At 41.6% G+C, this 24,306-nt stretch overlaps 1 protein-coding gene across 1 annotated transcript in view; it reads right to left on the bottom strand.

The window, feature by feature from the left end:
• Positions 1–7,709: 7,709 nt before the first annotated feature.
• LOC103370580 (transmembrane anterior posterior transformation protein 1 homolog) overlaps positions 7,710–24,306 on the bottom strand; it is a 30,915-nt gene continuing 14,318 nt past the window's right edge. Inside the window, exons 8-14 of the mRNA XM_008299682.1 lie at positions 23,358–23,438; positions 21,945–22,054; positions 21,749–21,808; positions 21,556–21,624; positions 21,283–21,359; positions 19,772–19,941; positions 7,710–10,637 (exon numbers count right to left, since the gene is read on the bottom strand). Of these exons, the coding sequence (XP_008297904.1) occupies positions 10,333–10,637; positions 19,772–19,941; positions 21,283–21,359; positions 21,556–21,624; positions 21,749–21,808; positions 21,945–22,054; positions 23,358–23,438 (872 nt within the window). The 3' untranslated portion in view covers positions 7,710–10,332. The remainder of the gene's footprint in view (positions 10,638–19,771; positions 19,942–21,282; positions 21,360–21,555; positions 21,625–21,748; positions 21,809–21,944; positions 22,055–23,357; positions 23,439–24,306) is intronic.

Raw genomic sequence — 24,306 nt, 5'->3', positions numbered from 1 at the left:
GCTGGGATAGACTCCAGCCCCCCACGACCCCAGTGAGGATTAAGTGGTGTATAGAGAATGGATGGATGGAATTGCGGAGGGGTCCACGCAGACTCTCCCGGACTAAGGAAGATGTTGAAACTTACATTTAGCAGAGCCTCATACTAGTATAACACCAGCCATGGACTTATCCTAAACTACATTTCAGGAAAGTCTTCAGTCAGTTCATTCATTATTCCTCCACTGCCCCATCTAAAGCAACCAACAGCCTCTTCTCTACTCCTGTTTGTGGTGTCACTCCAAAATACTTCTACTCCTTACTCATTATAAGGTGTCATTGTCCTTTATTGCAACTTAGTTTTGTCAATTTTCCATTAAAAAGGAGAAAAACACCTGTTGATTAACAGTAAATTAGTAATCATTTTGGTAAATAATAGATCACCAAGTGTGTATTTTAGTGAGTAACTTGGATATCCTACCTCTAGTTCTCTAAAAGAGACATCTGATCCAGGTGTTTCTTATGATTCTGTGTTGGTGGAAAAATGATTGGCTGATACTTCTAGTGTTGTCTTCACTGGTATGCGAATATCAAGATTTTTTTTTTCATATCCAATGCAAACCTTCTATCTCAAAAAAAAAAAAAAATAATCAAAAACAGAATATGTATGTGAACACTCTACAAACTCTAGCAAACAATCCCTGAGGTACCCTTCCAAAGGGATCAATACAGTTCAATCTAATCTAATCTAATCTAATCTAAACAATGTATTTTTCACTATTTTCCTACATTCATAGACTAAACAGTTAAAAATAAAAGCCACAATAACAAAAGATTAGTTGTAGACCCAGTATCACAGTATCTAGATCTCCTTGGAAATATCTCTCAAACAGCTTTCTGAATAGAAGTTGACTATTTAGATCTTATGCTGCTATACCCAAAAAAAAATGCTGCTGTTGCTTCCAAATGCCATTTTCATTGAGTTTTGAGTTGGACTGCGCCTTTAGATGAGATGTGCTTTGAAGACTGACAACAAGATCAACATGACAGACATTTGTTGCTGTGTTTTTGCTGAAGGATTGAATGATTCATTCTTTAAATGTCTGTTGGAGGAAGACTAACACTGTGGTTTACCACAGGCTGAAGAGAAGAGACACCCACGTCCACCCAGCCTTGAACATCTGCACCACCTCCAGTCACAAACCGCTGGAGAGGAAACTAGTTGCAGATCTTGTCTTACTGATTGCAATGTAACTCCAAGTTACATGTTCCAACAAATGACACAGTGCAGGCATGTTATAGAAAGGACAAGCTGAGAGAACAGGTTCTGCTGGTTACAGACAATCAATGGCAATAAGAAAACTGTTCAATAAAATGTTTGATAGTTTCACTTAAATGCATTAGATGCAAACCGCCATGAGAGCTCATAAACACAAAGCTTGATTACATTAAAAAATCCCAAGTGTCCTCCCTTCCTGCCTCATAAACATCTCATCAGATCTTTTAATAATGGAGCCTGTTCACACTCCGTCCCTCTCTCCGTGGCTTCCATGTAGGTCTCCTGAGGCTCGTTAGTCTGTATGAGCCTCTCCTCAGCCTCACCTCCACCTGCAGACCTCCCCTGGTGGATGCTGCACCATTTGCAAGACAGAAACACACCCATGTCCCGTACCACCTCCACCTATGCAACACAGCTGGCAGAGCAGCTCTGACGACTGACAGACTTTACTGGGGGTGCATGGAGACCCCGGGGCAGGGTCCCCATTGGGTTATGCCCTGTTAAGGCCAGCCACTGGGGATGTTAACCTCACCGTGGCCCTGTGTACCTCCAGCTTTTATTTGCTTTCTTTGTTTAATGTAATCAAGGTGAGATTATTATTTTATCCTTATTTTAATGTATGCATTCAAATGTATGTAACTGTGTTTTTTTCAGTAATTAGTAGTTATAATCAGTATCAACTGAAATAAAACATTATCTTGTGATACATTTTTCAGCTACATGCAAACCAACTCCTATTGATATAAACAGCTCTGACAGATCACTGCATTTAAATATCCATGTTAGGAGTGGTGGGTGCATCCATGAATGAACCAACATCTTCCCTGGACAGTGGTCTGCAGGCTCCATAGGATTAGGCCGTGCGCCCCCGAGTGCTGGTGGCAAACTGAAAACTAAAAGGCCAACATATGGCGCAGGGGCTTATGGGATTACTCAATTAACAAGGTGACTCAGGGAGCTACTAATCTGCAAAATGTTCCGATGGAGTACGGACTGTGACGCATAGAGAGGGGAGCCGGATCTTTTGAGCACCCGCGACCCAATTAACCAAACACACCCCGTGTGTGTGTGGTTAAGCAGTCAGGTATAATTGTATTAAATGTAGAGCCGCGCGCACTGAGGCTCTCCGGGTGTTTGGGTGCTCCAAGAAACATTCACTCATTCACACGACGAGCGCACCGGTCACCGAGCACGTGATGCGGTCAGCAAGAGGCTCGTTACTTGTAATTATCCTGACAGAGTGCGCCGCGGGCACAAACACTCATAACCAGCTCCGTCCAGCGCGCTGCTCTGCGCGCAAAGCAAGACGCGCGCAGCATGCAGGGACGTGACGCGCAAATGGGGTGCAAATCCGCAAGTGGACACCTTTTCCAGCAATAAGACTAAGGAGAGCATTATGAAAGGACGTTATTGATTTAGAATCATTCATTAAACTGAATGAAACACGTGTGTGTGCAGAGTTGTGGTGCTGGAAAAGGTGCCAACTGGGTTTTCTTAGGTTTGATCAGAAGAAAGAAGTCAGTTTGCAAAGATGTGAACGTGATTCAGTTGATCTGTTGTTGAAAGCAGTCAGTCCCACTGGACAACCACACGGATCTCAGTGACAGAGCTGGATCTGTTCCCTCCCAAATCCCATCAACATGTCTGTCCGCGCCACATTCTCCAGCGGTTTCGTGTGTGTGTGTTCTGTTGTAGCTGCTGTGAGACCGGCTGAGGATGCTTACCTTCTGGGAAAGCGTTGGGCTGCACCGCGTACAGAAACGCGTGCACCATGTGGAACAGAATCCCAATCGGTCCCGGTTCGTAATGGGCGAGTGTCTCGTAAACTCCCGCAGGCACATAACCGAAATCCAACTTTCCCGGAGGTGGGAGTCTCCGCGGCTCCGTCTCTTGTTGGAGTTCTCCGGACGCTGATAGCGCCCGGAGCAGCAGCAGCAGCAGCAGGGTCCCGCTGTTCCACATCGTGCCCAAACCAAACCAAACCACGACCTGTTGTCAAACTGCGGTTAAATACTCACAGAGCGAGCAAACTGAACGATGACCGCCCGGATTCTTGTGCTTCTTATCAAAGAGGAGGGGAGATGAAGAGGGGAAGGGGCGAGAGTAAATAGAAAAGTGTTCCGATGGATGCACCGCAGCTTTTTAAGTCCTGCTGCCCGCGGAGCGACTCGTTCTGAGCATCGCTCCCCGCGGTCTGAGGCTCCTGGACGGACACAAACCGGGTGATCCTCTCCCCTGTCTCCGGTCTTCGGTGCGTTCAGTCCCACTGAGATGAGCGCGCCTGTCGCTTCCACTCCAGCATCTGTGCGCACGGGGATGCGCTGCGTCACGGGAGCGGGCGGGGGTGCGCGCCGCCGTCGCGTCAGGGAGGCCTGTGTCCAGAGGGAAGCGCTCCTCCTGCCGGGAACAGGAGGATGGAGAGGGTTCTGCTGCGATCCACTCACATCTCTAATGAAGCAAATCATTCTGCGACAACAAAAGACACTGATCATACGAGTTAAATCCAGTTCACAGTTAATTGTTTTTACTCAAGTACAGGGTTGAGGTACTTCTCACTTTTAAGGTGTTAATACTGCGGTTAGTTTCAGAGGGAAATGTGCTCCTTCGTCCATTTTCACACATTCATCTGACTACATTCATCTGACTACATTCACAGATTTAATTACTCTTCAACAGGCTCATTTTACTCTGCTTTATTTAGACTGGCCAAAAGTGCTGCAAAAATGTTACATGAAGCATCTTTCAGGTTGTTAAAGTCCTTTTGTTCCACACAGTGCTGAGTGCAATATTTAAATGCATTCCAGCTGGATAGGTGTTTCCATTTAAAACACAATGTAAGAATAAGCCATGTTTTCTGAGTCTTCAATTATCTCCTGGATGATAAATGACATTAAAATGAGACATTTACTTACTGAAATTAAAGTCATTATATATACCTTGAGGATTTCGACACATTATTTATACATCAAAACTGACAAAAGTGACATTTTTGAAAATATTGAGGTCTTCCATTAAAGGAGGAAACCAATAACTGTTGTTTTTAACAATGTTTGACAGCACGGAAAGAGTCTGCAGTGACAGAGCCACAGGCAGGTCAGTGGGGTTTAAAGGATGCATCACTTTCATCCAGCTGCAGACACTTTAAAACATTCTTACGTCATGTTTTAAACACTGCACTTCTTTACATACTGCTAGAAGTAGGTGTCCCACAGCCAGTTTTCTGTCTTTTCTGTTAAAGGGTGGACTCTGTCTTCCCCACCTTTGACCTTGTTCCAGCCAGAGGGCAGACAGACAGAGGATACCTGCGGTGCCGCCCAGAGGAGTGACGTGATTGGTGGAGCGGTGATCAGGTGGGCTTCGCTTCTGTCTCTTTGCACAATAGCATCGTTGTCTTCTGCCCGGGGCACATGGGGCCCCTGCTCCTGGAGACAGGGGCGACTCCTGTTTGAAAAGCTTTGATCGCTGATTGTGAGCACCTTCCTTCACTGATAACAAGCTCTCATTAGACCTGCAGAGGGGCAGATGGGACTTGTAGCTGTACAGACACATGATATGCAGGGCTGAGGCAGGGGGCTGACTCTGAGCCAGAAGAAGGGAAACTAATATAAGCTAAAGATCTCTGATCCGTGAAACATTTATTTGTTATATTAATAACACATCAGATTAAAGCTAGGTTTTTACTTTAGAAATAAGCGATGTTTTCACCTCGCTGCCAGAAGGAGACTTGTCATGACTACCTTTCTCCCTGTGATCGATTATGGTGATGTTCTTTATATGCATGCCCCTGCTGCATCCCTTAAGGTGTTAGACACTGTGTATCATGGTGCCTTGCGTTTTATTCTAAATGCCAAATCTCTCACCCATCACTGTCTCTTATATGAAGGGTCTGGACTGACATCACTCCATTACCGCAGATGGCTCCACTGGCACTTTTTTTATCTACAAAGCCATCTTAGGGTTTCTCCCTGGCTATTTAAATCGCCTCCTTGTTCGCTGTACCAGTAGGTACAGCCTCCGCTCCCAGGACATTTTACTGTTCTCGGTCCCTCGTGCCTTCACTGCATTTGGGAAGACTGCGTTTTGCTACAATGCCCCTTGGTCCTGGAATTTGATCCAGAAAACGCTCAAATTGTCTGACCTTGTTTCCCTGGGAGATTTTAAACGTTTGTTACAAACTGTAAAAAAAGAAGTCTGTAACTGCTTTAAATGAGTTTTTTTTGTACTGTATGTATTCCATGTTTTTCTGCCTTATAGTGATGTTACATTACTTAGCTTATTTTTTGTGTGTTGTATTGTTGTAAACCTTGTTGCTGCCCTCTTGGCCAGGGTTCCCTTGTAAAAGAGATGTCAATCTCAATGGGACTCGCCTGGTTAAATAAAGGTTAAATAAAACAAAATAAAATAAAAAATCTGAACCTTTCAGCTCTCCTTCCTCACATTTGTTCACCATGCCGTTAGTACTTCCACGTTTTCTGCTGGACTGTAGAGTGTAATTTTCTCTCTTACTAGATCTCTCTAAATTCCCATCATATCCTGACCATTGAGCTGGACTCTGTCCAAGTACTACTACTCCTGTAGTCTTTTCTTGAGACAGATTCCTGGTAGCTCTGACAGAGCTGAAGCTCATCTCAGTCCTCAGCAGTGTAAGGAGCTTAGCCCTCTAAGAATGTCTGCTGCAGATTTTCTCGGCATGACCTCCTGAACAGGTACTATGCAGACCATCAGGACAGGTTGTCAGCGAGAGCCGGGATCCTGTGTTTGATATGTTTTCACAAGCAGGAAGAAGATGTTTCATACCTCCAGAAGTATGTTCACAGTACAGTACAATTTCAATCTAGTGCTCTACTGTTAACTTTGGATTGATTGTATAAACTGCATATAAAAAAATCAAGCAATCTCTCTCTCACTGTCACATCAGAGAGTGGTGCATCTTCTACAAGATCAGGCCCTCCAGCAGTTTGAGAGTTCTGCGCAGTATGTTAGCTGTTCTGTTCCTAAGACTGCACTCTTCTGGACAGAGATCTCAGATGTTGTATCTGGAATCTGCTGGAAACACTCTCACCCTCTGAGTGCTTCTATCGCCAGAGGGATCACTGTGGACTTCACCTTCCACATCTGTTCCAGTTGTTTCTTCAGCCCCTGGTACTGCTTCATCTTCTCATCTTCCTTTCTTTTGATGCTTACACTGAACTTATATGAGCCGTTCGTTGAGCGGATGTGCTGCAGAACATATTTTTATTTTACTGGCTACACCTGCAGCACAAGCCCAGTGTAAGGTTGTGGCAAAACAAGACAGTGTACTTTCATTTTTGGGCGATTGTTGTTTCAGGAGAGCAGTTTCTGACTCAGGACTGTGAATTGTAAAGTTTTTCACTGAGTTTGTGTGTTATGGGCAAGTTAACACATACAGACTGCAGATAAAGTTCCTAAGCAACCATCAGTTGGTTCTGGCGAAATAAAAGCCAAGAGGCTGATCAAATTCTGCTGATAAAAAGTAGTTATTTCCTGTATACAGGCAGCTCAATTTAAAACAAAAAACAAAAAAACACATCGTGACTCATTTCTGTGTAAAAGGGCTGCACACACCTCGGCTAAAAATACGAATAGAAGACTGGATTGTTTTTTGTTTTTTTTAACCGTGTGCAGCTAGCTCCTGTCTGCTGTGGTAGACCTCTGTCTCTGCTGCTCCGGTGTTCAGGGCTTGTGCTGTCCTTCAGCTCGGCCTTTTCCAGCCACTGCTTGGATTTCTTGATGTCAGCCACTTCCTCTATCTGCCAGTGGTCCATCACATGGGGAGGTTTGGTCTTTCATTACATGTTCTCCTCCTCCTCATCACCCTCTGTCTTGTGCTTCTTGAGGAACTCTGATCAGTTCATCCCAGGGGGCCACCTGCCTGATGTATTCCTGGCTGCTCTTTGTTCCATCCTGGACCACGACTCTCACACATCCTTCTCTTGTTGTCGTTCCCAGAGCCTCAGGGTGCTGCGCTATGGGCAGAGTTTTCACGTCTTGACATTAGCGGCATCTGTGCGAAACACCTGGACTAAATGACACTGTCCTTTTCTTTCTCCCAGTTGTATTAGACATACAATTCTTTCTTGAGCACAAGAACATTACATGTAACAGGTGGAGAGGTGTCAAATGAGGACCTTTAAGTAAGAAACTGCGTTAGGGGAAGTAAATTAAGTGTAGTCACAAAGTACCTGAGATAAACTTTAACTGCAGTTTCACATCTGTAGAAAAATGGACTCATTCCGATTCCAAATCAGGAAACTGATTTGGACGGCACGTGGTCTGAGGCTGAAAATTAAAGTCAACTTCTAAACAGAGAGAAGAGACTGTTTCGGTACAAGTAAAGGATCTCTGCAAAAAGAAAAGGCAGAAAGAAAAAGAAAAATATATGTCCACATTATTATTCTTTCTGCTGCATGTAATAAGATAAAAACACCACACTTAAGAAACCAAGTTATTTTATTCCAAAGGGGCACTTTCTTACAATATCAAGGTAGGAATTAAATATGGAACCAAACTGATGAAACAAAGCAGGCAGTGTACTAGACCATCGCAGCTTGCATAAGAACACTTCATCCTCGTCTCCATTAGCTCAGCAGAGCTCAGCTGTGGTTCACTGAGGTTCGACTGGACTCCGCTGTGGACCGGGACCAGCAGCACCGACCCGGCCCACAGCGGACACCTTAAACCCGACCGACCGCGACAATGCTGAACTCTGGCCAGTGGACACGAGACATTTGACAAAAGCACATGAAAGCCTGAGGAGAGTCAGATTTCATGTGCAAATATATTAATATAACAACTTGCAGCTCCAAAAATAGAACAATCTTCCTTATTACAATGATAATGGACATTATAAAGAAATCTTTCTCCAAAATAGAATCCAAGAGATGCTGATATGTGTAAACACTATATACATCTTCCTTCTGCTTAAATATGTCTTTGCCAAAGCAACATTAAATATATTATTGTTTTAAGTGTCTTACAGGCAGGAAAGTACCTTTTAATGTTCCCAGATAAATTCAGTGATAGGTAGAGTGCATCAGGAAAGTGAAGTCAAACAGAAGTGATTGGAGTTTTTTGAGCTGATTCTTTAGTTTGAGTGATGGATTTGTTCATCTGAATCTGCCACCCTCACACAGCTGCTGTGGAGTCAAGATGAACTTTGTTCTGAAAGCTTTGGCATAGCTTTGATAAAATGAGTAATAATTCTATTTTGTTTACAATCACTTACATACACGGGTGACAAATGAAAGCTTGCTGACGTGACTGGTCTACTATATAGTCTATCTATAGGTTTTTCATCGCAATTAAAGAAAAGTTCGTAGCAAATAATTTAAACATGTCTAATTACACACATGCAGAAAAGGCATTTTGTTGTGGAAATATTGCTTCTATTATCCTAAGATGTAAACATTGGAGCATTACTTGAGAATCAAATGAGAAACATGACCGTATTTAAAGACAATACAGTCGATCAGTGCAAACATTCTCGAGACCAAAAGTAATGAAAGATGAAATACCATTTCTCTGTTGTAATCCAAGTACCACAAAGTGACGACCTTTTTGAAGGATTATCTGCATTTTAGAGATATTAAAAATGATGAATTTGTCGCCTAATATATATATATATATAAAATGATTTGAAATATGTACCCAAAGCAATAAGGAAACTAGGATTATGTTCAATATGTATCAGTCACAAACTACAACTTCTCTCTTTGATTGGTTTTAAATGGACCTCTGCTCTTCGTGTGAAGCAGCAGATATGGTGTCAGCAGCCCAAATTAACCAGCATTTGACTGGTGTCTTCTGTTCATATCATACGCTGACTTGGTCCTTTAATGAAAGGTCTGTTCGTGTCTGAAGGCGCAGTGAGGGCTGCAAATTACTTTATCTAATGGCTGTGTAAACGACAAGCTCTACTTAAGGCTCTAATTTAAAAGTCACTGCTCTTAGTCATTTTTGTAATGCTGCTAAATGATGTTGGAAGCATCGATGCTTCACTTCAAATTCAAACTAGTTCCACTGAGGTATAGACTGTAAAAAACAGAACTGAACTGAGCGACTAATAGAGTGAGCAGCAATGCATAGACTAGACTAACAGTGTGTGACTGCTCAGAGCAGGATTTCACAACCCTTTTAGCTCTAGACCTTTAAAACAAACCATCTGACTGAAACCCTCTCATCACCCAGTTGTGACCCAAAATTACATCGTTTTTTTCCCCCCAATTTTTTAAAATGTAATTTGAACATATTTTTGACACCCAAAATGTAAATCTATCCAGTAATTCACAGTAAAAAAAAGGGCAAACGTTAGACACACAACAACTGTGTGCAGCAGAAATGTTATTTTCTGCTTCACCTTGTTAATCTTTTATAGTCCATGCAGACGGTCCTAAACCTCAGGTTGGTGTGTTTTTTTGTTGTTTCTTTTTTGCTAATTCCAGATAATCAACCTCAGAGTCTCAGCAGTTTGTCTTGTGAACTGATATGCTGGATAACATCTGACATTTAAAAATAAACCCGAACATCTTGTTTTCTTCTGGAAAAAGAAATGTATGATTCAGGTGTTACCTTTAATATCAGTTTGTAAGTTTGTTGGCTCTCTGGCTGCAGAGCTAACTGAGAAACTTCTCTCCTTCTGGTCCCAGTGCTGCTCATACAGGAAGTGCTTGTGTGCTGTCACGCTCACACATACGCTGTCACACAGTCTCACACCCAAACACTCACTCCAAATACTGAACCATCTGAACACGCACACACACACACACACTGACACATGCCAGTTCATCCTAACAACTGGGCTGCCGCACTCACACTTTGTCTCCCGCTGTTTATCAGCCAGCTGAAGTTTTCTTTGTCAAGCTTGTCGACTTCAGGCTCCAACAACAGCAGGATCGTCTGACACTGTGTGTCCATGTTCACAATAACTTACTGTAGTGCCACTGAATTAAATAAATACTCAGCTTTCTGCTGCTGTTGGCCAGGAGAGCCAGGCTAGGAGGCCTTTGCTCTCCGTCTTTCCTGAGTGGTTAATCGCTACATCAACGGCTGCCGCTGGTCAGTCAATGCGGTTACCACAGATAGTGAAGCGGTCGATCTCCAGCAGGTCTTTTTTGGGAGTCCTGTGCTTCATTTCAGAGGCTGCTTGTTCCTCCCCCTCCTCCTCCTTTGAGAGTGGGGGTGCAGGTTGTTCAGGTTCAGCTTCAGGTAGTGGAGTAGGAGGACGGTTACTTGGTGTCATAGGGGAGTCGTCAGTGGGCGAGACAGGAAACAAATCAGTCCTGGGGGCTGGCTGTGTGGTCACAGAGGAGCAGGGGGGTGGGCTGCAGGGTGTGGCAGGGACCTGCTCCACCTTAGGTTCACCTGTGAACAACAGCGGGCAAAAGATTCATTTAACGACAAAACAAATAACATGCAGATGAGTGAGTTTTGCATTGCTCAGCATATTTAATAGTGATTGTGATGAATTAACCCTAACGCAGCATCAATGCAGCAGCAGCTTCATTCCCTCGTCTGGGTCAACACAGAATGAGTTCAGGCCTGGTACTGAGTGCAGGTCAACCACTGTACCAATGTGAGTAAAACGCACACACAAAATAGACATGTTTACGTATCCATAGTGAGGCTGAAACAGGAACTGATGCAAGACGTGTGCAGACAGCTGAATTTGTTAAAACAGAACAGTATCGGTTTGATGAAACAAATGTGAGAGATGGCTTCTTTCACTCCTCTTTTCAACCACTGGTCTTCTCTGGCCAGAATGTTTCTGTCCTGAAATAAGACATCTTTGTCCTTCAGATGCAGGAGGACTGCTGAGTCCTGATGTGAGGAGTTGATTCTCCTGTGTTGTTCCGTTTCCCTCATGTACCGGTCCGTTCATCCTTTCTGCATTGCACTGTGCACACTACATTGCTCTGCCTATGCCTGGGTGTTTTGTCCTCAGGGTAGATAAGCTTCTGCCTTGGCGTGCTGTGTTTGTTGAAGATTCTCCTGAGTTTTTCAGATACTCCTACAATGTAAGGAATAACAGTGCTGTTCCATTGATTGTTCTTTTCCTCTCTGTCTGTTCTGTGTCTGTTTGTGGTTCTGACAAAGGCCTGGTTTGGGCCATTTGAATTGCTTCCTGGATGTGTTTATGCTCCTTCTTCTCTGTCCTTGTTCTGAGCCCGCTGGTGCAGAATTCTGATAACCCGGAGCTTGTGCTCCACTGAGTGCTGAGTTAAAATGGTAAATATTGATCTGTGTGTGTGGGTTATCTGTATACTTATATGATGAAGCTTCTATCATCGTCAGTGTGCACAATGCAAGAAGGCCAAACTATTTTCTCTGACTTCTGCAGAATGAATTTCTCGCTGTCCTGCGAGCTGAACTGATGTACTATGTGAAGGCTTCCACCTTCTGTGTTTTGATTCTGACCCAGGTGTCATCTAAGGACAATAAAGTAAGCTGAAATACTAAGGATGGTGTTTAACAAACAGCTCATCTTTGTTCACTAAAAGCCCAGCAACCCGCTGAAGCAGAAGCCTGTCCTAAAGACAAACACCCAGACATAAGAAGAAGAACCTTTTACATGTCACAGCTACATTACCGTACCATGAAATTCTCTTTTTGTATATCCCAGTTGGGGGATAGAGCACAGAGTTAGCCATCAATAGGCACCTGTAGCAGGCAGGGTTAAGGACCTTGCTCAAGGGTCCAACAGTGGCAGGTAGGTGGCACTGAGGCATGAACTGCCGACCTTCTGATTATTAACCCAGAGCCTCACTCGCTGAGCCTCTATTGCCCCAGAGCGCTGTGGTATACACAGTTCAAAGCAGGAGGGATGCACAAACCTGTGGTGGTGAAGGGACAAACAAAACAACCACTTCTAAGAGCATGACACAACACAGGAGAGCCAATATCTTAGGTCAGGATTCAGCAGTGCAGCTACATCTGAAGGACAAGGGACACTTCTAGACGAACAACAACAATCATGTCAAACTGGAACAACCATCACCAGACAGAGGTGGTGGTCCACAACATCACTTATCAGCCGCTAATAATGCAGTTCTGGGATTCTTCCCACACTCAATCACACATTGACTCAGAGAGCCCGAACATTACACGATGACCAGGAGGGTTCACAACTCACATGTGACTTCAAGAGCTCTCAAGGTGCCAGAGACCCCACATAAGTATATACAATACACACAGGACTCCAATACCAGTCTGAAGAAGTCTTTCAAATAACAGGTGAATGATAAAACACTGCTGACGTACTTTGTGCTGGTCAGAGATGAAGACAACGAATTAAACAGAAATAACCTCAGAACTTTGGAAAAAGCATTATAATCACCCATTATCCACGTTAAGTGTTTTATGAAGAAGTCAAAAAAACCACCTGAAATGAGCACAAAAACTTTAATTGCAAAGTGTTTTTTTTTTGTAATTTATTTTCTTTTAAACATCTATAGTGATACTTTAAAATGTGCATAAAATACATCATAAAAACAGCTGTTGTTACATGTTGACTTGCGTAAGGATTAGACAAACAAGATGCAACATGTTTATTCGAGAGCTTCACAGGTACAATTAAGTGTATTTTGAATTTTGAATTGAGCTAACTCTTTCCCCCTGCTTCCAATCTTTATGCTAAGCTAAGCTAGACACTCAGTGCTACTTCACACTTAACGCGCAAACATGACAATGTTATTTATCTTCAGCAAGTAAGCAAACAAGAGAATTCTAAAATGTACGTGGCTGTAATGTAATTTTTTAATTGTAAAAAACGTTTATTTACGATGGTGTTGAACTGGATTTGGGCTTTATCTAGTGATATGTTTCTATATTGATGAAGCTGGATTAACTGCTCAGTCTATATGGTGTCAATAGAGAGGAACAACAATAAGACAGATCACAAGCTCTCAGAATGGCAGCAGCTCATCAGATTTGAGAATCTGCAGCAAATGTTCAGTGTTTTCAATCTGTTGTAAAAATCTGTGTTGTTACGTTTTATGCCTTTATTACAGTGTTGAGAGTAGAGATGACAGGAAATGGACAGAGAAAGACACAAACCAGGACTGTCCCTTGTCAATTTTCAATCTCCTAATTGATCAATCGATTTTTTTTTTCTGTAGCACAAGACTGAATGTAATCTGCTGACTCCACAGTGTGGATAAACGTATTCATCCAGCCGCTGTCATACATTGATTCTTAGTTGCCAACCGACACCCACCTAACTGCTCAATTTGAATGCAGCACAGAGGGAAAATAATTAGAAGCAGTCACGGACGTAAAACATATAGCAGCACAGTTGGTTCTCATCACAATTCACTGCATTATGTTAAGAGAAAACACTGCAAAGGGTCCTCATTTGGAGAGTACAGAGCGAGCGCAGTTGCATTAGGAAAATTAAGCAAACAGAATAATTCATCATATCAGAGAGAATTGAGCGAAGCAGCGTTGGACCGTCCACAGAGACGACTGTCTCGCCCCAGGCTATCTAACTACAACTAACTTCCAGTTGTTACTGTAGACAGAGCTGAACAGACACTTTACAGTACAGAACGGCTGTAGTGTGTACAGTTTAAATGTGTGTTTTAGTTTTAGAAAATCTGAGGTGAAGTTCTACCTAAATAATTCAGTGTTGAATCAGTGAACGATTTATAAAAAGGCACACCTGTTGATGGTGCACACCCCACACCGTCTCTGGACTATTTACTCACACTGGGATCAGGCTACTTGACATTGTCTTTTGCGATAAATGTCACAGATTTGAGAGACCTAATTTTTTTATCCTGACTTGGACAAGATTCAAGACTGACTACATGCTGGGCCCTGACCAATGACAACTTAGCCTCTTACAACCTGTATGATGTAGATCAGTAAGAAAGGTGCCACAGCTGGAGTTTGCTGTTCCACCTAACAGCATCAACAATATTTCTCCCATCTTGATGCATACAGCTGTGTACTGAGAAGGCTACTTAGGCCAGTGTTACAATTTCTGCATTTGCCAGTGCATGTGGGTCCATGTGACGTAAATTTCGTCGTATGTTCAAGCCTGTAACAGTTTGTTCAACCCCTCCACAGACATCTGAGTACACTCAAAATCTGTGTCCATGTGGCAGCTACCCAACAAAGGCAGTACTGTGTATGCACAAAATATGTACTTTACTGCACATGTATGGAACAGAGTCCTCCAAGCGGAGTAGAAAGCATTATAGTAACAACTACACGTCTGTGGTGTCAGCAGTTGTCCAACTGCACATCCACAAGAGAGCACAATCAAGCTATCACTTTTTATTTAAAAATTGAACCAGGGACAAAATTAAAATATCCATCCATTATCTATACACCGCTTAATCCTCACTAGGGTCATGGGGGGCTGGAGTCTATCCCATTCGACTCACGGTGAAGACAGGGACACCCTGGACAGGTCACCAGTCTATCACAGGGCTACACTTAGAGACAGACAACCAAACACACTCACATTCACACCTACAGACAATTTAGAATCACCAATTAACCTCAACATGTTTTTGGACTGTAGGAGGATGCCGGAGAACCCGGAGAGAACCCACGCTGCACAGGGAGAACATGCAAACTCCATGCAGAAAGATCCCGGGTGTCCTAACTGGACCGCGAACCGGGGATCTTCTAGTTTTGAGGCGACAGTATTAATCACTGAGCCACCGTGCAGCCCAAAAAGTTCATCAGGCTGTGCTTTGTCCTTCAGTGAGCAAAGACTTTTGTGAGGTAATAACATGCATGCAATGTCTCTCTAGATTGTTTTGCTCTGCCCAAATGGATAGAAGAAATCTGTCCAGGTAGGTTGAAGCCTTTTTACATATAGTTGTGTATTTGTCAACACAAATCAACATATCGATCTGAATTTTGTCATTTGCATGAGGACCTGTGATGTTATCTGCAACAAAGAGTATTTTAATTATCAATGAATCTACTAATTATTTTCTTAAGCATTTGTTTCAATTTCCTACAGAAGGCAATGTTTTAAATATCTTATTTTGTAGTTGAGTGGTCAAACGATTGTATATATATATACATATATACATTTTTGCAGCTCTTGTTGTAAAGCATTGAACAAAAAACGATTTAAATGTGTTACTGGAGTCACAGACTGTGCTACTAAAGAGTTCCTTACTTCTTCTCTGGAGATATGTGAGCTTTAATAAAAGTTAACCACCATATGGCTTGAAATGGCTGATGCGAAACTGCTCATTACCCATTTCTGCCCTTTGGACAAAAACATGCAGTATAGACAGATGGCAGATCTTAGTGTGATGTGAATCCAGTCCATTGTAAAGACGAAGACGTGTAGATGAACATAATTGTGCACTGAATCCAGTGGAGCAGCAGGTGAAGCTTGAGGCCAACACCAAAGTAGTTTAACATCAGAAAAGTGAGCAGCATATCTGAGGTCGTTGGTTCAAATCCTAGCAGCTAAATGTGTGGGAAGCAGAAGGAGACTCACATTAATTTCCCACAACCTCAAAGTAGTTATTATTACACTCTATATGCTGAAGTGCGAGGCCCTAAGCCATGTAGCTGCAGCTCTCTGAAAAACCAGATTCATTTGAAACATAAGCGCTGGCAGGAGCTTTGATGTTTGATGACACGATGCACCATCAGGATCTTTGTCATTTTAAAGCTCCTGGCTCACCGCAGCAGACGGGTCTGTGGCACACATGGGAGAAAAGATCTGCGGGGATTTGGCTGCGGATGACAGAAAGATATTGCCACCTCCAAATCTGTGTCTGATCGTGTGTTACTGAGGGTACAGGGTCTGTTTAACACTTTGTCAAGATACGAACATGAATGTTAATGAGGGAATTCATGTGTAAATGTCTACATGTATTGAAGAGGGTTTGTTTTTGTTTATTTTTCGTAGATTGTTTGTCACAATGTGACATATAGGATGATTTCGAAGACACCACTGGTTCTAGTGTCTACAATACAAAGCTGAATTGTCATAACAGGCCAAAATTTCTATCACTGTAAGGACACAAAGTTCCACTGCATCAAGTGTAGGGCTGCTAATTATTTTCATTATCAATCTGCTTCTAAATAGTTTACTTTATAATTGTAGAAAAATAGTTTAAATAACATCTATCTCCAGAAGGAAAGGGGATGTTGCCAAATGTCTTTATTTTTGTTAGTCTGAACAGCAGTTAAAACAATCACAAAACACTTACATAGAAAAAAATCTGCAATTCCTGACATTGTCTCAGGTAACTCTCATTTTTTAGCTTAGAAAAAGAAAAGAAAGACAAATGAGTTAAAATAGTTGCACTTTTTTCTGTCAAAACCCTGATTAATATTTAAAAAACAACTATAAATGTGACTCACTGGAGGGATGATGCATAAGACAAATTAAAGCCATTGTGTTATGTGCTAGAATCAAAGATGAAACCTAAACATTTTAAACACCTGAACATCACAATAATTTAATGTCACATTACTAAGTAATTAGCAAAGATTTGCTTCTCAAATGTAAAGATTTGCAGGTTTGGTCTACACAGTATATACAATACTTGGCAGGGTAATTAATATTGTCATAGGCATTGGTTGCAGCCCACAAGCTGATGCACACAAGCATCATGCAAAGAATGATAATTAGGTAAACCATTTTGTGCAGTCCTAAAAAATGTGCTTTGATGTGTAAGACAATGTCCAGCAAAATGGTTAAGTGCAGATAGATTTGTTGCATCTTGTAGATGTTTGGGAAGCAAATGAGTTATAGCCTGGTCTTTAGAGACACTTACCTACAACCAAAAGGTCACAGGTTTGATTTCTGCATCACCACTCGTTGCCTGAAGCTGGACTGCTATATCCTGACATATTTGTCCAGATGCAAGTGTCAGCCGAATGCCTCACATGTAAATCAAAGTGTCAGCGAGATGCTTGAAAATGTTCATACAAGCACAATTCTTATATGAACATCTAGGCAAGCTAGTAAGCCTGGTGTTGCTTTGAAACTGTGAAGCCTTTAATATACAAACTCAGGATGTGGAAGCATTAACTAGCAGCATTCAAAAAATATGTAAATTACTATTGTCCACCCTCGCGTGAGATAAAAATAAAAGTGCTTTGTTTCCTTTGTTTTTTAAGATCATTTTAAGACACTACTGTATTATTAGACACACAGTGTTAAAGTGCAAACAGACAAGATAGATCAGCAACTGAGTAGGAGGCAGAAAGCAACAGGCACCGTTACTCATTAGCGAGATTAAATCCCAGGATGTCTCATTTACTAGATATCTATTCCTGTCAACCAGAAGGAGGCTCTCTCAAGTCTCAACGCTTTTCACATCTCCAAAATAAAATATAAGCTCCCAATTATTCCAGAACCAAAGTTTTGTGATTAAAAGCTTCTGTGTGATTCAAAATGAATACATGTGCTGTATTCCATCACTGCTTGCACAGTAGCTACAAAAATGTAAATCATTATGAAGCACATCTGTACTGCTTAGGATTACCATGATTATCATTACCTGCATGACAGAGAATCTACACAGATATACTGCCTTGCACTTTGAGATGAATGGCCTTTGAATGCTGTGCGAGTTTGAGATGTCAAGGTAACTTGCAGGTTACAGAAAACCACCTTTGCTTCAACCTGAGAAGCAGAGTACACAGACTTGTGCCCAACAGTTTACGCCTTGACTCCACTGTTAAAGGCCACAGAGCAGAAGAGATACCACTGAAGACACAGGACTGACTGAAAGCATTTCTACCCAGTACAGTCATACACGATGTTTCTAAGTTTGTTGGGAAGGCACAACTAGCAGAACAGAAAAAGGGTAACGAAAGGCATACAGAAATTCTGAACATTGCCAACCAGACAGAAACAACATGACACTAAACTGGTAGACATTTAGGACAAGTGGGTGAAAAACCTGTGGGATAGAACCTAACCCAACCAGAGAAGGTTGTCTCAGCTAAAGGACTCAAATTTGCTATATCTCCCGGTAGTGAACCTCATTACAGTCACAGAATCAGCGATAAGGAACAACAAGCTGGCTGAGGCAAAGAAACTCAGGCTCAAGGTTTCAGCAATGCTCTGCAGTGCAAAACTACCACTTTACACTGCTTCACAATCACATGGCACAACACAGGAGGGACAACACTCAGCAGTCTTTCTGCATCCAAAGAATAAGACACTCCTTTGAGGACAGCAATGTCCACATACTGGACAGAGAAGACTGATGGTTTGAGAGAGGAGTAAAGGAAGGCATCTATGTTAAACTGGAACAGTCTTCTCTAAACAGGGGACGTGGTCCATTGCATCACTTATCATGTACTTATAGTGCAGTCGAGGCAGTGTCACCACCATTCACACCTTGACTTGTGAGTTGGAGGTTAGAATAAATACCTAAGACTCCCCACCAGCCAGTCAGAACTGAGGAAGTCTCTTGCATTCAAGGTGAAAAATCTTCAAAAACCAAACAGAAGTCTAGCAGCCTTCTTACTGAAGCATTTACAACCTATCCATGAGCGCTGCATTAGATCCAAAATCAAACTGTCGTGTTCACACTTCATGATGGCCTGAGATAAGGGTTCTTACAATCCCTGAGATTTTCACAGTAAAGTGAAGAATGTCCACTTATGTGACTAGTCTAGTTTTAGTGCTAAAATATATCATATGGCTTATATAACCATGACTTATATATTATCTTGTGAAAAACTAGATAGAAAGTGTCAAACTTATCATTAGACTAACAATTAGAATAAAGAAGAGGGTATTAACAAAATCCCATGATAAATCTAAATATGTTGATATACTTTCCTCAAATCTACCTTCAATGTTCCAGTAAGAACCCTGATAGATGCATATAGTTTATTTAGTGAAACAGCCGAGTATTATCAGGCTGAGATGATTGCATAATTACATAAAGTGATTGGAAACACTGGCCCTTAAAACTAGGTTAACCTGTGTTCTCTTTTAATAAATCTGTAATGATTTGATAATTTTATTTTGTTAGGGATAGGAGAGTATTGCAAAAGTGAGCAATTAAGCGTTTAACCAGAAAAAGGCCATAGCATGAACAGCAAGTGAAACGCCATCTAGAATTTGTTTGAAATGCATTTGATTTACTCGTCATTTCTGCCATTCTGTTTATAGGTCTTTCTATCTCCACATACAAGAAATGTTCACTTTTTGATATAGGATGCCGTTCTATGGCATGCTAATGTTCATGGATTGTAATAATGTTTCAAGAGATTAGTCATGTAGTCATAAACGTCATGGGCACTGTAATCTAGTTTAGGCTGTAAAAGATCCATTATACATGTATGTGGTAGGTTAAACATGATATAGATCAACACATATACGCATATATACCAATTAACTATCTGTCTTTTGACATATTGTGTTTCCATGTTATGGAACCTTAATTTGGGTGTAAACACACGTTTTTAGAACACATGCATCCTCAGATGTAAAGATACAGCGATAATAATAATTTCTCCTGACTGGTACTTAGTTGTGTCTGGTTTACCTGAAGGTGTTGAACATCTGGCAGGATCGGCTTTGCTGGGGCTCTTGGCAGAGGAGGAGGGGGTCGGTGGGGGCCTCTCAAACAGTTTGTCCTCCATGTTGGCTCTCTTGACGTATACACACGACTTCCCCAGCAGCACAATACTGTTCAACACTTTCAGTGTCACCAGCCTACAGAGGAAGAAGCCTGCAGTTTCAGTGGTACATATCTGACTGAAAGAACCAAAAACTCTTTCCCTTTCTTTAGCAGCTGATGTGGAGTTGCAAAAGTACTGCTGAACCACTGCACCTAATTTCTAACAAAGCATTTGCAGCTCTGATTTAAGATGACACTCATTCTTGACTCCTTGTTTATGGTAGATTAAATTAGTATAGTCATAATCACACATTATTTGCATTTTGTCAATGCTTCAGCATTTCACGTTATTGATCAAAATATAGCAACATAACTACATATATCATATGTAAACAGCCTATGTGAACCTCTCTTTCTGTTATTTAAATCTTAAGTGTTGCAAAATGATCATAATGCTATTATGAGCTTGGCCACAAATATAATGGATCTTCTCTCCCTTCTGGTTTTAATCACCACTGTTCAAATCCCACCACTCACACCAGGATGTTGATGCGCACCATCCTTCGATGTTTCTGGGCTTTGCTATAAGGCCCAGACACTGACAGTGTGATGAGTGAGAGACAGACACATTTGGGTCTGTGGACCACTGCTCGCTGTGACGGGGTATTTCGGACTGAGAGCGTGTCAGCGAGGCTGAGTCTTTGCCAAGGCACAGCGGTCTGTTCAAGCCAGAGCTATTTTTAAATCAGGGTATAGGGAAGGCCAGAGATGGCACTAGAGATGACAACATTGTATTCTTCACCCTGAGGGAAACTCTTCAATGGTACGAGCCCGATGGGATCCGGCAAATGAGAATGAGCGAGGCTATCAGGAGCTCAGCACAGGGAGAGCGTGAGGGCACAGTGTTGGTGCTTATGTAACTGCGTGTGTGTCTGAATCTGAATGCATGTTTACGACAGTGCCTGCATGTGTTAGTGTGCATTAATGAGACTATTCAAGCATGCCTGTATCCTGAACATGATGTCTGTGGGAGCCTTTGTGCATATCTGACACACCATAATAAAAATAAAAGAAAATGTTTAAATATTCAGTGACCAAACGAAATCAGTGTTAGGATTTAAAATATTTTGACCAGTATTGCAGTGATTTAAGCCTGTAGGTCAAACAAGGACAGGGTGGAAAAACTAACACATCCTATCACCAGATTAATGTGCAAGAACAACTTACACAACCAAAATCAGTTCAGTTGTTAAATCTTCTCTTGAGCTACTTTTCACAGTCAGATTAAACAACTGACAACATATGCAAAATGAAAATGTAATTTACAGAACAATAAACAAGTAATGTGAGGCTTAAAAGCTCAGTTTGGATTTTGGGTTGGAAATCTACAATAAAAATTACAATTGAACAGCAGTAACGCGAAGCTTAAGACTTACCCGAGATAAAAGAGGAACACACAGGTGTATGACAGTGCTCCCTGCACCTTCACTGAACTCATCACCACTCGGATAAGCTGTTAAAAAATGTAAAAAGCAGAGCAAATGGAAAATCTCATGTTTTCACTTGATGAAAAAAATATCTCAATTATGCAGTGCTATTTTCAGCTTGTGTCATTAAAGAATTGTTTGCTAGAAAATGTTTATGTGCCAATGACTAGCTCTCTACTGGTAGTTATTTCCTGAATAGCAACAGAAGGTAGCCTCTCTTACCAGAACAGCCAATGGCAGAGGGATGAAGCCCATCCTTCGGGCCACTGAGTCACTGTAGTCAGTGCAAGCCTACACAGTGACAAACGAGCACAAATTACAGCACTTGACAAAACTGAATTGATTAGCTGCGTGGGCTCAGTGCTGTTTATGTAAGTATAATGATGGTGATGTGAAAAGAGAGACTGTTGCTTACATTCTTCTGTCGACTGCTGACAAGATCGAAGGCCAAACTGGCTCTGTATTCACTGTACACCTGGAAGATAGACAAGGACAATAATGTACTATGAGAGAAAATAGGCAATGTGCCTCATATAGTGTACATGTACTCTGAGGAGCATTTCATTAATTGGTAGTTGATGAAAGAAAAAAACAGGTGGTGTAGCTCTTACATCTGCAGTGATGTCGTTGAACTTTGTAATGAAAGCGTGTTTAATGATGTCAACAGCGATTTCAGAGGTCACGACCATGAATACGTCAGGGAACAACACCCACAGGTGGTCTGAGGGAAGAAGACAGTGTTTGTGTTACATGTAAATAAGTGTAACCTTCATTCGTTCAGGGCAGGTTTGCAGAGAGCGCGCACAAGCCAGGCAAGACTTCACTCAGTATTCTGGACTCACCACATAACAGGTGCAAGTGTCCTTTGGATGATCACTGAAGCAACAGCTGATGTTACACTTATGCAGTTATACAAATTTCAAATGTTTCAATTCATGATGATGATAAAATGACAAAACCTGGCAATTCATCACATTTACAAAGCTGGAACCAGTGGATGCCATTTCATCCTGATAATTAATTAATTATGAAAGCTTTGTATTTTTTTCACTGAATAATTGTTACATTACTTTGGGAAAATGAGCAGCACCACGCTTCATGCATGTGTGTATGTGCAGAAACTGTGTTCAATGGCATCTGTCAATTCGAAATTAAATTTGACAAAATATACATCGCTTGAAAGCCCAAAGCCTCACACCTCAAATGGGGTAAATCATTTTCAGATATCAATACCACAGCAGCTACAGTTCTTTAATGGCATACACAGCAAATTAGTATCTCCTTACCTACTTTGATGCCTATAGGACTTAGTGAATTACTGTGTGCTACACACCGTTTCCACTGTAAGAGCCTAACAAACAAAGTGCTTCCAAGCTTTTAGTCCTTTTAGTAATAACGGGGTGATCATTAAGGAGTTAACTGTAGTTAATTAAATGAAAGGTGCTTAGTTAATTAGATGAGAGCAGGTGCTTTGGTTCTATTCTATAATAAAAGGAGTAAGTGCAGACACCACTACTGCAGCATGGTGGGTAAGTACACTACTTGTCATCTGTATACCTCTTTAGCCAAAGAAGGCTGTAGCTCTGCTAGTATTAGTACATCAGTGTTATGATTTCAGCTGACGGGCCACGTCTGTCATCTACTGTGCGTCTGACTTTGTGACTGGCAGGAGGAGCTGAGTGTTTTCAGAGAGCTGTCATACAGAAACTCCCAGACCTCATCCCTCACCCTGCTCTGTCTCACTGACTGAGGTTTGTAGGAGAAAACTCCCCAAGGTGTTGCAGAGGGTCAGCTGAAACAGCAGAAAAGAAGCTGCTCAGCATATTTGTGTACATTTTTTACAATGGCAAGCACTGACCCCAGCGCTGGGATGGAATATTCATTTTTTTAAACTTAAAGATTTTTCAAACAGACGATAAACAAACCAAAGAACCCTGGATAATTACATTATTTGTTTGTGTTTACTGTAATACAGAAATGTGCATTAAACTGGTTTAAGGTTTGAGGGGAAAAGAGATAATTACCTGGGTTCCATGAAAACTGCTCCATATTCCTGAGACAAACGATGAGCAGGAGAACGTAGCTGGTGAACCGCTCTTTGATATCTGCAGGACAAAATAAATTTGCCATTAAATCTCCCAATTATGGAGAAAACCAAAAACAGAACATGATAGGTATAGCATCTTCATTTAAGGCACAGCGTAATGCCGGTTGTTTTAGGTATCCTAGTGTGGTGCTGTAGTTAGCGTTTCTACAGGTGGTGTTAGAGGTGTAAAATGAGTCGCATCTGTCAGTTCTATTTTCCTGAGAGGTGCTATGAGCTAACGGAAAACACTTGCACTGCTTTTTAAGTGACTATGCACACAATATATAGCAGCATATCACAGTTACATTGGCATTTACCACAGTATGGCATCCTATAAACATCAATCGACTACAATTTAAAGGATGCAGCTGCAGATGTTTAGCATGCTATTATCTATACAGACACCAGCAGGCTAGAAGAGGCTAAGCCCAGCGTCATAAACAGGCAGCGTTCAGATGCGACTGAAAAGTGAGGCAAATGGCAGCTGATTACGGCTTATTGTCTTCCCCTTCCATTTCATTACAATAGGAGTGACTGCGACAACATGCTGCCTCAGAGAAATATAAAAGGAAATTCACAATGTATTTAATCTGTTACACTGTCCGCATTATTCTTTCAAAACCATACAAACAGTCAGAAAAGCTTCCCCAGTGAGGAAGGCGAACTAAGCCTTTGTATACTTAGATATTTTCAAGCTTCAGAAGTTTTTACTATTCTAGTTGGGTGCTAAAGTATTTATTAAGAATCATGTCCTGTCATACATGTATTCAACTAATTAGAGCTGTTTTTTGAGAAGAAAAGTTGCTATTGTTCAACTTTTTGCTGTGAACACTGACAACACCGGATGTTAGTTAACGTCTATGAAATAATTACTGGGTATTTCAAGC

This window comes from Stegastes partitus, unplaced genomic scaffold (assembly GCF_000690725.1).
Source record: "Stegastes partitus isolate 25-593 unplaced genomic scaffold, Stegastes_partitus-1.0.2 Scaffold1449, whole genome shotgun sequence".
Lineage (NCBI taxonomy): Eukaryota > Metazoa > Chordata > Actinopteri > Pomacentridae > Stegastes > Stegastes partitus.
This window is presented reverse-complemented; position numbering and strand designations above follow the sequence as displayed.